General features: G+C 42.4%; 1 protein-coding gene across 5 annotated transcripts in view; it reads right to left on the minus strand.

Moving 5' to 3' along the window:
* The window catches only part of ASPH (aspartate beta-hydroxylase), a 150,593-nt gene that overhangs the window by 36,057 nt on the left and 98,622 nt on the right, over positions 1 to 15,914 (minus strand). For all 5 annotated transcript variants that reach the window (XM_045581438.1, XM_036437003.2, XM_036437002.2 and 2 more), the window contains 2 exons: positions 7,893 to 7,978; positions 2,306 to 2,392 (listed from right to left, as the gene is read on the minus strand). In XM_045581438.1, coding sequence (XP_045437394.1) covers positions 2,306 to 2,392; positions 7,893 to 7,978 — 173 coding nt within the window. The remainder of the gene's footprint in view (positions 1 to 2,305; positions 2,393 to 7,892; positions 7,979 to 15,914) is intronic.

Consider the following 15,914-nt stretch of genomic DNA (forward strand, 5'->3'; position numbering starts at 1 on the left):
ATCAAATGACTATCAATATCAGTGACATCACTTATTTCAATGGGCACGAGTTTTTGGAAACACATTTTCTCTGGTTGAACAGCAATACAATTTGGCAATTTGGCAGGATTACTGACCAAATTCATTTACAAAAATGATACCATTGTTATCTGCTAAACCTGGTAGATAATGTGGGCAAGAGGAATTTATTTGCATTAATTTTTGATAACCTTAATTCATTAAACTTTAATTGATACATTTTCAATGGTAAGAAGAATCTGAGCATCTGGATCTTGAGTGGTCGCCACCTCTAGTTCAGAGCAAAACGTACTTGCTTTGTCCATAAACGTGTGAATTCCTGCGTGAGTGTCACATGTCAGTCACTGCCCTGCCTCCCTCCGGCGGGGTGCTGCTAGCTCCTGTGTCTGGAGTATTTTGGTAGCTCTGCACCTGCTGTTTGCCAGCAGGTCTGAGAACCAACCTCCAGCCACCAGGCAGGGCCTTCACTGCCCGACACATGTATGACAGCCCTGGCTTCCACCCCGAGTTCCAGACTCCAGGAATCCAGGATTCAACTTGACATGCCCACTTGACTGTCTAACAGGCAGCACAAACGTAACAGGATCAAAATCAACTTTTTGATTTTGTACCTGCCCAAGCCTGTCCCTCTACCGATCTTCCTCTATCCTCTCCTCAGGTGGCCAAACCAGAAACCCAGACTCATCCTGGAGTCCACTCTTTCTGTCGCCTTACAGCGAAACCCATCAAGTCCTCCCAGCTCTGCCCTCAGCCCAGCTTCCCATCTCCACGGCCATGGCCACAGTCTGAGCCACAGCATCTCCGGTGCACCTGCAAGAGGCTCCTATTCTTGCTTCTGTTTCTGCCCTCATCATCCATTCTCCACCTGGCAGCCACAAAAAGCTTATGAAAAAGGAAAATAGAGTCACATCCATGCAAAAACCTTCCAATAAGCCCTCCCGTGGCTTCCCAGTGCATAGAAGAGGCAACCTGCGAGGCCCTGGCCTCACCTGTCCTGCTTCCCTGTCCCCCCGCCGCTATCTGTTCTGTCCTGGAGCGTATGCCCCTTGCACCACAGCCTTTGCCCTGCTGCTCCCTCCGCCTTGTCAGCTCCTCTCACAACTTTGTCTCCTCTGAGCAACTTGTCCCTCCCTCGAGAGGCCTTGTCTGATCACCTGATCTGAGGAGTTGCCTTCAGCCCCCAATTCTTAACAGGTGCGCTCTTTATCCCATTCCCTTCTTTTCTTATGGCGTGTATTAATACGTCAGAGGATCTAATATTTATTTTAACACTTTGTAATATTCTCCAAATACACATTTCTTTATAAAGACCTTCAGGGCTTTGCTTAAATGTCACCTCTTTGGGAGAGCCTTCCCTGCCCCCTATCCCATAATTCATCTCCTCGCACGTCCAGTGCTAGTCTCTGCTTTAGGCTGTTTCTCCTTAGCACTCACCGCTAGCAGTTGTATACATTTACACATTTGTCCCATGCACTGTCTGTGCCATTACAATAAACATCCATGTTTTGTTGACAGCTGCATCTTGCAGTGCCTCAACCGGGCCTAGCATATCGTGGGTTTTCACGAAATAATTTGAATGACTTTTAAAATGTCTGGAATAAATACCAGACCCACCAGGACAGAGACCTCCAGAGAGCCCGTGACAGGGCCCAAACAGGGTGTGGCACCCGGGGGTTGTGCAGCTACAGGGGAAGGGGGCAAAGCTGCAGGGAATGGGGAGCTGGACGATGGAGAAAGTCAGAAACAGAGACGATGGGAATGGGAGACAGAGGGGAGGGAGCTGGACAGAAAGAAGCCAACTAGAAGAAAACTACAGAGGACATAAGTATATTCCTTTTTAGAGTTTGAAAGTCTTTCCTAAGCACACTTGCAACCCCTTATTATAAAACTGAGGTTCTTAAAAGCTCTCAGGAGTCTAATGTGAAAATTATATAGTGGGTCTAAATGGGATGGAATGGAAGGGTGATGGGAAATCAATGACCAAAGTGTTATTCTTCATTTTCATTTCAAAACCACAGAAATGCCATATTGGGGGGGGGGGTTGGTTGTGAAGGAAGGGAGGGGGAAGAAATGTTTCTAAATTCAGCTTTACACAGCAGCAATAATGAATTGTCTTATTTAAAACAGTATTTCTTGCTCGAGTTTGTGCATACACATGAGAAATTGATTCTGTATAAAAGTTAGAAGGGAAAAAGAAAATGCAAATAGTGGGCGACCAGAAATCCAATTATACGGAACACAAGGACATCACCCACCATTATCTAAGTTTATCTAATTTCTAGAATACCTGTGCCTTCCCATATCTCGCCCGTGGACTCTGGGGGTATTTACGAATCAGTTCTTCAAATGCAATCACTGCTTCCTCAATTTTTCCCTGTTAGGAAGAGATCATTACATAAATACAATACATTCAAATGCCTGATACTGTTCAATACAGTTATTAAATATTCACCAAGTAATTCTGTCAATATTTCCTGGACTCCATTCTGAGTTTAAAAGACATTTTTATCTATTTTTTAAAATTAATTGTATTCTGGAAACATAAAGCTTAGAAATGCATATAAATATACTTTATCTCTTAAAAGACAGAAAGAAACATGACAAATGTAATATGAGCCTTCTTTAAAAGAAATTGCATTTTCCCTCTAACTGTACTAATTCCTGCATGCATTCTTAAAAAAAATGTTTAGGTTTTAAGTTGGGGGAAAATACTGCTGGCAGCTAGAATGTCTTGGGTCTGTGATGAGAAGTCGGAAGCACCTGGGAAAAGGGTGGGGAATAAAGATGCAGGATGCGCAGAAACGGGTTTGGCTCAGTGGATAGAGCGTCGGACTACAGACAAGGGTCCCAGGTTCGATTCCGGCCAAAGGCATGTACCTCAGTTGCAGGCACATTCCCAGTAGGGGGAGGCAGCTGATTGATGTTTCATTCTCATCGATGTTTCTAACTCTCTATCCCTCTCTGTAAAAAATCAATAAAATATATATTAAAAAAAAGAAAAAAAAAAAGGATGCAGGATGCCAGGGCCCGGTGACCGTGGTTCTGGTCACCCATAGGGTATCAGGGCTGATTTGGCCCATCTGGTTGCCTGTGGTGCCTTGCTGCCTCTGTGTTATGGGACCCCTCCCAGGCTTACATGGGTCCTTAAGGAGACGGGCCGAGCACCTGCGATAGGTCTCTGACCACCACTGCAGAGAAAGGACAGAGGATGCGCAACAGGTACACAGGTGAGGGTTTTGGCACAGGGCCGAGGAGCCCTCTCCCCACCCCACTCCATCAGCACTGTTCCACAGGGTCACACACACATGTCCTGGCGTCTAACAGAAGCAGCAGGTCTAGGATGTTTGGAGCCTTGAGAAAAAGGCAGAGTTAAACTTTCCCAGACCCTCAGCGGCCTATAAGTAAATTGATAAATCCATTCCGTCCACCTGGAAATGCAAACTCACTGTGGTTTCTGTGTTTGTCCCTCACCGAGTGGGTTTTCACACCTCACAGTGCGGCTGTGCAAAGCAAACTGTACGGCCTTCCAGCTGCTACTTCCACCTACTTCTGGGAGATAACGTCCTGCTACAGCTCCTCACAATTATTCCTTCACCCAGACATCATGGCCACCAGTGGCACCGAGGGCTGGGGAGAAACAGGTGCATAGTGCAGGCCCGGAGCCAGGCAGACTGGTGAGGGTCACTTGGAAGGTGTGTGGCCTAAGACAAGTAGCGGATGACTCTGCCTTGGGTGCCTCATCTGCTCAATGGGGATCGTGAAGGCCCTTCACTACCTTGTGGGGCTGCTGTCAAGGCCAAATCCGAAAACATACAGAGAGCGCTTGCAGACAAGACTATATGTCTACAAACACAGAAAGCATTGAACAATGTCACCTGTTATTGTTGTGATGATGATGATGATGATGATCATCATCATCATCATCATCACTGTGCGGTGGGAAGGATGTGTGTGCCAGCACAAGATAATGGGGAGCATCCCAGAGAAGTCTCCTACCTGACAGACAGGCAGGTGAATGCAGAGTAAATGAGGACTTGATATAGAACTAAATCAAGCCAGAACACATTCTCTAAGCTACATTAATTATCAGAAGTAATTGCATCACTATTTGAAATCTGCTCTCCCTCTCAGTATTAACTTTTTGAGCAGTATTAGGTTCACAGCAAAACTGAGGAGAACACAGAGATTTCACATATGCCCTGGAGCCCAACACAAGTACAGATCGACACCCTGCACCTGAGGGGTACACTTGTTGCCATCAATGAACCTACATGGATACAGCGTCAACTCCCCCCCCCCCCCCCTTCCAAAGTCCAGGATGTCCTTTAGGGTTCACTGTTGGTGTTGCACAGTCTGGGGGTTTAGATTAAAATACAAATGTACACGGTCTGTATCCACCATTATAGGATCATGCAGAGTAGTTTCACAGCCCTATAATTTTTCTACGAGTTGCCTATTCATCCCTCTCCCCCCTCCCCTGCCTGCCACTCACCCTTGAAAACCACTAATCCTTTTACTGTCTCCATAGTTTTGCCTTTTCCAGAATGTCATACAATTGGAATCATACAGTAACCAGCCTTTTCAGGTTTGCTTTTTTTCCACTTAATAATACACATCTAAGGTTCCTCCATGTCTTTTCATGGCTTGGTTTTTTTTTTGTTTTTTTTTAGTGCTGAGTATTATTTCATCGTCTCGATGTAACACAGTTAATTTATCCATTCATCTACTAAAGAACATCTTGGTTGCTTCCAAGTTTTGGCAGTTATGAATTAAGGTGCTATAAACATCCATGTACAGGTTTCTATGTGTATGTAAGCTCTAAACTCTTTTGGGGTAAATAAAGATCAAAGAGCAAGCTTTCTGGATTGTACGATTACAGTACGTGTACTTTAAGAAACCACAGAACTGTCTCCCAAAGTGGCTGTGCTATTCTGCATTCTTATCACCAATAAATAAAAGCTCCTGATGTCCCACGACCTTGTCAGCATTTGGTGTTGTCAGTGATCAGAGTTTGGCCAATCTAATGGGCGTGCAGTGGTATCTCATTGGTATTTTAATGTTCATTTCCCTGATAACATGTGACTTGGAGCATCTTATGCTTGTCATCTGGAGAGGTATCTGTTAAGATCTGTTTTTTTAATCATTGCTTTCTTATTGTTTAATTTTATGAGTTTTTTGTATATTTTGGATAACTGTTTTTAAAACCACTGCTCTATTTCTTCTATGAATGATTTTTAAAAATATATATTTTATTGATTTTTTAAAGAGGGATAGAGAGTTAGAAACATTGATCAGCTGCCTCTGGGGATGTGCCTGCAACCAAGGTAGATGCCCCCGAACCTAGGACCTCTCAATCTGCAGGCTGACACTCTATCCACTGAGCCAAACCGGTTTTGGCTCTTCTGTGAATGATTTTAAGGAATGATGAATTAATGTTAAATATCTTTTTCTCTGTGACTATTTTCTAAGAATCCTGCATTAGCTTCCTGTGGCTGCAAGGCAATTCCCTCTGGGACCCTGCTCTTGGAGTCATTGCGTCATCTATAATAAAAGCATAATATGCTAATTAGACTGGACATCCTTCCAGATGACCTTCCGGATGAAGCCAGGGCTGTGAGGGAAGCCCGGGTCCCGGGTGCCAAGGGAAGCCAGTTTTGGCAGCTGGGGAAAGAAAGGCCTACTCATGCACGAATTTCATGCATAGGGCCATTAGTTTTAAAATGCCAGATGTAAAACAACCCTAAAAACTTAAGTCAAGCCAAAACTGGTTTGGCTCAGTGGATAGAGCATTGGTCTGCGGACTGAAATGTCCCAGGTTCGATTCCGATCAAGGGCATGTACATTGGTTGCAGGCACATCCCCGGTAGCGGGTGTGCAGGAGGCAGCTGGTCGAAGTTTCTCTCTCATTGATGTTTCTAGCTCTCTATCCCTCTCCCTTCCTCTCTGTAAAAAAAAAAATCAATAAAATATATATTTTTAAGAACTTAGACAATAATTGATGATTCAGTCAGTAATTTGGCTCCTCGCTGTTTTAGAAGCAAGAATAGCCTGCATGGCCACTGCTTCCTCCTTTATTTATCCTGTGACAGATACAGTGTGGCCCTTAAGGAAAGCATCATCATTTCTCCAAATAAGCAAAAACCGAAGGATACTCCATGGATTTTTTTCCAGCACGTTTATGACCCCCTGACCTATTTGCCCTTTGATAACTGAGCTGTCACCAGGCATTATAATTAATCCAAATCCTTCTCTAAAGCTGTTTGTTCTTTATCCCCAAAGTCACCTATTAACAGGCACTCCACATGTGCATAGATGGCATTTAATACAGAGGAAGTGGAGAATGCCAAACAAAGTGATAGAAAAAGAGGATTCCTGCTTCACTTCGATTAAGAAATGCAAATTTCCTGAAAATAGTGGATGGCTTCATTTTACAGAGTTGAACACGATGGACTCAGAAATTATTCCATGGCGTTAATTTAGTGAACAATGACTGCGTATAAATTCAAGTTGTTTATTTACTTACAGTGTGCAATATTCTTTGATGTTGCTGTGTTTTTATTGGCTGGTAATGAGGGTAATGCAGAAGCCATCATATTTGCTAGTACATTCCTGATAAATGTGTGGGAAGCACATTCTTGCCCAATGTCAGTTTCTTACTTGTTTTTATTTTTAAAATTGTGGTTGCTTATTTATTTACAGTACAAGGTCCCTTTTCTTGCAACCAAAGTCTACTGATAGAGAATGTTACAGGAAAACTATGGAGCATTACACTGATTATAATTGCAAGTACAGAGAAAGAGAAATTTCCATGAAGAACAAGTAGATTATTAAATGAAGATGTCATTACATACAATAAATATCTGGCCCAATAATTAGATGAATATGATAGAGTTAAGACTACAAATAGCCCTAGTCGGTTTGGCTCAGTGGATAGAGCGTTGGCCTGGAGACTTTAGAGTCCTGGGTTCGATTCCGGTCAGGGCACATGCTGGGTTGCAGGCTCAATCCCCATAGGGGATGTGTAGGAGGCAGCCAATCAATGATTCTCTCTTACCATTGATGTTTCTATCTCTCCCTCTCCATTCCTGTCTGATATATATATATATATATATATATATAACTTCCATCTGTGTCAATTCAGTTTTAAAAAACTGTGATATCTAGCCTTGGCTAGTGTGGTTCAGTGGTATAGTGTTGGCACGTACCTGGGTTACAAGTTTGTTCCCAGGCCCTGGCTGGGTGCATGTAGGAGGCAACCAATCAATGTCTCTCTCACATCGATGTTTCTCCCTCCCTTACACTCTCTCTAAAAATCAAAAGCCAATCTGAAAACTGGAGGTGCTTGAGGTTAATCCAAATGAGAAGAATGTGAAACCTAATGCCTTTAACCCAACAGTAACTACTCTGAGTATGGGACTTACCTATTTTTTCTTTTGGGTTGAGGTGCTATGACATTAGAACCTCCACTTACATGGTACTGGACAGTATTGATGGCCCTAATCTCATTTATTCTTTACCAAAAAAACAAAACAAAAAAACACCACAAATAGAAAGTATGATTATTATTCTCATTTGTTAAAACTGAGGCACACAATGGCCAAGTGACTTGCCCACAGCCACAGGACTAGAACGTGATGGAAGTGGGCTGGTGTGAAGGTAAGCTCTATTTCTATTTGGCCGTCACAGCTGCAATTTTTCTTTTCATCTGATTCCTTTCACACGCAAAACTGATGTTGCTGGGGAAAAACCCACTCTATTCAAAGGTTGTTTCTCTGAACATTTAAAAAAACAAAAAACAAACCAAGAGTAATGCCTGGGTTCATTTAACAGTTAACCACTGCACATTCCTGCGTGAAACAAAAACATCAACCTACCCTTTTACGGAGTTTTTCTGCAGCATCAAGTTCAGCTTTAATAGTCTTATCAAATTTATTTAATAGTTTAGGCTTCTTTTTCTTAACTGAAAGAAAACAGAAGTTTTTATTTTTTCATTTTACTTTTGTCACAGAAGAGGAGGGGTTCTCCTTCCCAAGGTTACCCGCTCTGCGCGCGCGCGCGCGCGCACACACACACACACACACACACACACACACACACACACACACGAGAGGCAGAGCTGTCCCATGCTGCCTGGAGGGGCCAGCATGTCTAACTCTAGGGGTCACTATTAAACTTATTATTCCTGCTCATCTCAGCCCCGTCCTTTAAATCAGCTCTCATCAGTAATAAACTGACACTTTGATCGCCTTCCCTTTATTTCATTCCTTGTGAATTTCTAAAGTTGCTATGCCTTTCTGTCTATTCTACCTTCCTCTTCTCCCCTTTCCTGAACCCTGGGGACCTCTAGTGTTGAAAAATATAAATGCCTAACGCAGAGGCTGAAAATAGGGGATACTGGGCCTTTTCAACTGTATCATTACACATTAGCATGCAGGCCAAGGATGTGGAAAACAGAGTGACTCCTGACTGAGATGTGTGTTCAGAGGATGGGAGTGATCTGGTCCTCTCAGCACCGGCCCTTGCCTCTCAGTTGCTCATTGTGGTTCATCAGGAGAGTCTGTCAGCAGTGCCAACAGGATCAGGGGGCCTGGGTGCATCTGAGCAGAGGGTTTTACTGCTAGCATCCTCCGTTTCCCCAAATACATTTCCCATGCTATACATTAAAAGTAACTATTTAATAGGGGAAAAAAGACTGTTTGACAGTTCAGGATATCCAAAATAGTCCACATTACAATAATATGCCAGCTAAACAGCCACACTGGATTTTAGTGTCAAAATATTTCAATTGCATCACAAAAACAGATCAAATATTAAAAATCTCAAACACCCATTATCAAGAAAGTGCTGTTCCATCTTTTCATATATCTTCCTATTTAATAGCTCCTTTCTCCAAAATTCAAGTTTTGTCCTATCATGATTATTTTAATTTTTCAATGTATAAAAATCCCAAGTCAAGGTTCCCATGGTTGTTGACGGGACCGAGGAGAAGTCCCTCAAGTTCTTTAAGCCTCCGTTTTCTCATGTACAAATGACTAGTTCTATGAAGGTCTCTTTGAACTGGAAAACCCTGTGCTTCTAATTTTCAGTTGATTTAAAGCATGTCAATAATATTTCAAAGTAGACCTAGAGGGTACTGGAATGGATTGCTAATTTTTCAGTTGTAAATTTTTAAAAAGTGGTTTAGGACAGTGGTCGGCAAACTGCGGCTCATGAGTCACATGTGGCTCTTTGGCCCCTTGAGTGTGGCTCTTCCACAAAATACCATGGACTGGGCGAGTCTATTTTGAAGAAGTGGCGTTAGAAGAAGTTTAAAAAATTTGGCTTGCAAAAGAAATTTCAATCGTTGTACTGTTGACATTTGGCTCTGTTGACTAATGCGTTTGCTGACCACTATTTAGGAGGAAGCTGTCTATGTTATATTAAACTTTGTCTTTTAAAAATCAATGCCATTATAAGTATTTTATCCTTTCCAAAACTGCAAAGAAGGGGGGGAGGGGGAGAATGACTGGCAGCATTTGAAACCCTTACTTCTCTTGCCATGCCATGATTGAGACATTAAGAGTAAATAAGAAGGAAAATATGAGTAAAGGCACGAGAAAAGCACTGAGGATCCTTAGATTATATAAAAACTAGAGGCCCGATGCACTAAATTCATGCAAGGGTAGGCCTTCCTTCCCCCTGCTGCCAGTTTCACAGCCCAAGCCTCCCCCCACCCCTTTCCCTGGTTCAGTGGATCCCCCTCCACACACACACACACACACCCACCCCCAATCAATTGCCCGGCAGAAGGTGGCCTGGGCCTCCTCCCTCTGCTGGGCGATTGTGGGTTGATGGTGGCCTCCCCCTCACCGCCCCCCCCCCCCACCCCCGACCAAGCGCATGGCACCAGCCTTGGCGGGCCTGGCACCAGTGCATCCTGACAGTTGTTCTGCTATCCGACTGTTCTGTAGATATGCATATTACACTTTTATTATTATATTTAATAGATGAATGGTGATCCCCTTTCATCTCCTCTTAGACCAAGAAGGTGATTTTATGTCCTGATGCACGGGAAGAAGTGCTCCACCAACAAAGAGTGTTTGCATTACTATGTCCTAGACCCGTCCCACTAAAGAGAGCGATGAAAACAGCCGTCTCTGCCACCGGGGATAGAAGGGCAACAATTCCCCGTCCTCTCCCTGCTTCCTGCCTGACCCCACGCTCACTGTCCTGAGGATCTTTCTGACACAATCTGTCCAAGTATCCCTCCTGCTTAAAACACACCCATGGAGCCCATGAGTACACCAAATGCCATCGGAGCCATCCTGCTCCCAGTGACCTGAGAGAAATGAAAGCATACGTCCATGCACACACTCCTACACGCATGTTCACCACAGCACTGTTCATTCAGCCAAAAGCAAAGAAAAACCCAAATGTCCTATCCACTGGTGAATGGATAGGCAGAGTGTGCCATAGCAATACCATGGAATAGTACTCAGCCATCATTCAAATACATGCAACAAGACTATATCTCAAATGCATTTTATTAGGTGAACGAGGCCAAATTCAAACGGCCCCTAGCGGAATGATTTGAGAGAGTCTTTTGGAAAAGGGAAAACTGTAGGGAAAGGAAACAGATGCATGGTTTCAGAGGCTGGGAGGTAGGGGAAGGGGCTGACTACCAAAGGTACAAGAGAAATTGGGGGTCACTAAGTTCCAGATCATAATTGTGGTGGAGAAATTCCAAATGTCTGGGTATGTCAGAACTCAGCACTGCACACTTGGACACATAGTCTGGATTAACTGTACGTAAATTTCACCTCAAGAACAACTAAACAAAAATGCTGTAAGAAGAGAAAAGCCACATGATTCTCAACAAAGACTCTCCTTATAGGTACAACAGCATGAAAAGCATTTGGGCATAATCACATCAGACCTTTCAAAATAAAATTCAACCTGCTTTTCCGTACCCTTCCCCACCATGTACCCATTGGAAGCAATTCAACCAGGCTTAAGTTCTTTGACTGCAAAGTTTAGCTCATTTTAACAGAACAGAAACACATCACAGAGAACTTGCTTTTCCATTCTGAATCACTGCTTAATGCCTTATCAGATTATTTGCTGGTAACCCCAGGTAACATTCATGATCACTTACTCTACTAGACATGCGCAGCCCACTCAGACTGCACCGATTGTAAACAGCAGGAGCTAAGACTGGAGCTTGGGGTTGTCTCGACGCCAATGTCCATGCTTTTGACCCTTTTGTACTATCTCTGGCATCTGGCTCCCAAGTCAAGAAACCAGGGCGCCCCCAAGGGCTTTGAGAGTGCCAACAGAGTGGAAGGGAGTATCAATATAAGCAATATGTTGAGCAAAGGAAGCAGCTGAACTTTGTACTACTTGTGTCAAAGGATAAAAGTAGTTAAATAGCCAAGTAATTTTCCTTCATTTTGTGCCTCAAGGACCCATTGTCTACACTTTACACAGAGCCGCCCTGGTTTAGCGGGACAATCACAGGGCACAGAGTCTAGAGGCCAGGGTGTGAGCCACCTCGCTGACCTTCTCGGGCAACCTGTTCAAGCTCACTTCCGTGAGATGAGGATACTCTCCGACTCCCACCCACCAACCACAAAGGAGCATAAAAGATGGAAGTGCTAATCATGACCCCCATCTACAATACCTTATGTCCCTTTATTTAAAACTCTGCTCTTTAAATAGTTGTGAATGACACACCTTACTAACAAATATTTGAGAGGTTATTCTTTTTTTTGAAACTATTATTATCACATTTGTTTTATGGTCAAAAATTTCCTTAGCAGAGATTATGGCGAACTAATAACGCTGGCACACTATACCTCTTGCCAATCTATATTTTCTGAGTCAACAAAGAACCAAGGAGCTATGGCAGTGGTCGGCAAACTGCGGCTCATGAGCCACATGCAGCTCGAGAGCCACAGTTTGCCACTCTGTTGATTGAGACTGCAGACCACTGGGATAGGGGCTTACTCACAAGGAACAGCCTGCAATTATTGGAATCAAGAGTCTAGGTCTCTGATCGGCAAACTGTGGCTCACGAGCCACATGCGGCTCTTTGGCCCCTTGAGTGTGGCTCTTCCACAAAATACCACAGCCTGGGAGAGTCTATTTTGAAGAAGTGGCGTTAGAAGAAGTTTAAAAAATTTGGCTTTCAAAAGAAATTTCAATTGTGTGTTGTTGATATTTGGCTCTGTTGACTAATGAGTTTGCCGACCACTGGTCTAGGTCAGCCTTCAAAGTGATTCCACTCTCTCTAAAAATCAATGGAAAAATATCCTCAGGTGAGGTTTAACGAACGAACAAACAGAGTTAACCCAACAGACCCCACTCCATATTTTAATCTTCCTATAGAATTGGAAGCTAATTTTGCTTTTCTTTTAAAAACCAATGGTAAGTTTCAATATTAGAAAAAATATCTAAATTTGTCTGGCAGTGAGGAACTCTATAAATTAAGACACATGATTAAAAAGAAGGAAACAGTGAAAAACATTCAAAACTTCAATAGTCCAGTACCAGCATTTTTGTTGACCTTTTGTCTGCTGGGTCCAGGGAAAGCAAGCCTTGTCTCCCAGGGCTCCTCGAGGCACAGGCAGGGAGTGTGGGTGGACGCCCTCAGCTCTTTCCTCTTCACTTAAAAGTGGGAATTGTGCACGGTATCCCGGCGCTATGCTTCACGCTGGGGTCTGGCCTAAACCGCTCTCCTCAGGAGGAAGAGCCATGCCATTTGCTCCTGAGACCCCCCAACCAACAGCCAGCGGTGGGCATCCTTCTGGCAGGCGTCTTTGTATTATTACTGTGAGAATGGGAATTTAATGTGTTCGACCCAAAAAGAACCATGTCTGAGGCTATGTCCCCTAGGGCTACCTACCGTGAAGGTAGAGTACTGGGAGCCGAGTACTTTTTACAAGGTAGTAAAAGCTGAGAGATTAAAGGTGGGCAGCTCGGGGGAGATTCTCTTACCTGCCGACCTTGACCGCACACTGGCGGGAAGCAGGATGGCGTGACCTTCCTTTGCTTCCTGCAGCGAGGCATCATGGGTTTCTGTGCCCCTCAGAACTAAATAGCAGTCACACACCAGCAGGACTCAATATGCAAAGCTTAATCCCAACAGTTAGCATAAATATTTTTCAGCTGAGAGATGCTAATACCACACAGCAAACATTATATAAAGGGCAATTGTTTTCACCTGCCCCCTCTACTGAGCTAATGTGGGATTCAGCTGAGAGCAGTCAAAGGAGCCAGCAAGTATCCCAGTTTATTAAATGTAGTCTGCTGGGTCCCCATAGGCTTATTTCAATAAATTATACATCACTACCCTCCCAGAGTAATAATCCCTTAACAGATGCGGCCCCATATGTTATATTAGACATTTCAGAGACGCTAAGCGATGTGTTTTCTATACGTAACCCAACTGCTTCAGGCCCCAGGCTGACCAACAGCTGCTCCCAACATTGTGCATTTCATCTCCACGCACACTGTTGTTCCACGAGGGAAGAGCCTCCTTCCCCAACCGTTATTTTACATGTAATCCTAACCGTCTTGGTCTTCAGGTTCTCTAGCCCTTCACTTCTTACAAGTAACAGTTTAGAGGAGTGAGGGTGGCTTGAATCAGATATACACTGAGCAGCAAGAAGTAAAAGCTGAGGGACTAAAGTAAGACAAAAACCACAGGAAACAAACGCACATGGAACAGTGTTGAAGTATGTGCCAAACAGTGTAGAGCAGTGGTCAGCAAACTCATTAGTAAACAGAGCCAAATATCAGCAGTACAACGATTGATATTTCTTTTGAGGGCCGAAAACTGACTTCTGCGCATGGACCACGAAATTTCAATCGCACTGTACATGTGCGCCTACACGTGGGGTTTTGTGGAAGAGTCACACTCAAGGGGTCAAAGAGCCACATGTGGCTCTTGAGCCACAGTTTACCGACCACTGGTGTAGAGGTAAACAGAGCTATGCACTGCAACAGCCCCGAAAAGCATCGTGCACAATAACTGATGTTCATGAAGATGGGCATTACTGCCCTGGCCGGGTTTGATTCCTTGTCAGGGCACATACCACAGCTGTGGGTTCCATGCCTGGTCAGGGTATTTAAGGGAGGCAACTAATCGATGTTTCCCTCTCACATAAGTATCTCTCTCCATTCCTCACTCTAAACATGTTCTCAGGTGGGGATTTAAAAAAGGGAGTGGGACAGGGCAGGCATTACTGACTCCAATCAGCAAGAAAAGTTAAATTCTGTGCAGCTAACAATTTAAAAGGTGGATGGAGATCCATAAAAATATTTTAGAAAAAAATATCTACCAAATTCTGTTAATTTTGTTTAAATAGTGTTTAAAGGGATTTAAAGACATCTTTAAGTATCTGCTCCCATGCCACGTAGATTTCCCAGTAATGTCAAGTAAAACAATAATTTCCAAGCCTCGTTAGTTGTATATCAGAATTACCAGGGGAACCTGAAACAAAATAGACATTCCCAGGCACCAACAAATAAGAATCATGGGAGGAGGGGCAATTTTGCTCTGCAATATCTCATATTTATCTAAAGGTTAGTATACATTATAGAAATAAGTAATTTAGGTATTTGTAAGCTTAGTTCTAATACTACCTCCTTTCTTTTAGTTGCATGTTCAGATGTCAACAAGGATCTATATGCTTAGTGTTTGTCAGCATTGATATTGTCTGGCTTTTTTGGTTATATCTTTTAAGACAGAAGTTATATATCATTCATGTTTTTTTTTAGATATTATTGGAGATTTCACCAAATCCAAGTGGAAAATTTTAAATACAAGGTGACCATTGCAATAAAAAAAAAAAATCCTTAAGTTTCTCCCTATGTGATAAAAATGAAAACCTGAGATGACAGAATTTGTAGGAGTGGTAGTAGACACAATAAGATGACCAACAAGCTACCTGACAGTAAAGATTTGGGTCTCTGGGGAATAAGAAATAATCCAGTCACCTGAGGGATAGCAGAATGATAAAGTGACAGATAAACTATTTCGTATACTCTCAACAAATAGAAAATACCAGCTTTGAATATGGATCAGTAACAGACACATAAACCCATAATTATATATACTGAAAAATAAAGCCATTGCTTTTATGTAAAAGAAATAGTGGATATAAAAATAAAAAAGAGGGGATGTGATCTTCAAATACTAAGGTTGAGAGCATACTTTAAAAACAAAATCTCTTTTCTAAATATTTCCATGTCATATGTGAAACAATGGTTTAGAAGATAATGTATACTAGATAATGAAGGACAGTGATTCCTTAGAGCAAATTTTCAAATCTGGTAATAAAAATAAAATTTTAAATGTAGATAGGAAGAATAGACATGTTATATATGGGGAAACAAAAATAAGAATAACAGGTTTCTTATTGAAAAAAAAATAGGAGAGCAATATTTTTTAAGTACTCGCAGAAAAAAATTTCAACTGAGAATTCTATACCCAGTAAAATTATCTCTGAAAACAAAGAATTATGGTCTTTTCAGTCATACAAAGGCAGAAAGCATTCATCACCAACTGGACTACATTACAATATATATTGAGTGACATCCTTCAGGCAGGAGGCAAGTGAAACCAGTTGGGACTATAGATCTCCATACACAAAAATGTAAGGACTGAAAGTGGTAACTATATGGGTTAATATACTTTCTTTCTTACTATTTAAATCTCTCTAAAAGATAACTAAGTAGTTTAAATAAAATAATCGTTTAAACAAAAATAACAATATACTATAGGCCTTAAAGTAAAGTAAAATGTATGACAAAATTAACAAATATGGACAGGAAATGTAGAGATATATTATTGTAAGATTCTATACAGTATATGTGAAGTAGTATGATATTACTTGAAGGTAGAAATGTGAAAA

The sequence above is a fragment of the Pipistrellus kuhlii genome, unplaced genomic scaffold (genome assembly GCF_014108245.1).
Source record: "Pipistrellus kuhlii isolate mPipKuh1 unplaced genomic scaffold, mPipKuh1.p scaffold_m20_p_14, whole genome shotgun sequence".
NCBI lineage: Eukaryota > Metazoa > Chordata > Mammalia > Chiroptera > Vespertilionidae > Pipistrellus > Pipistrellus kuhlii.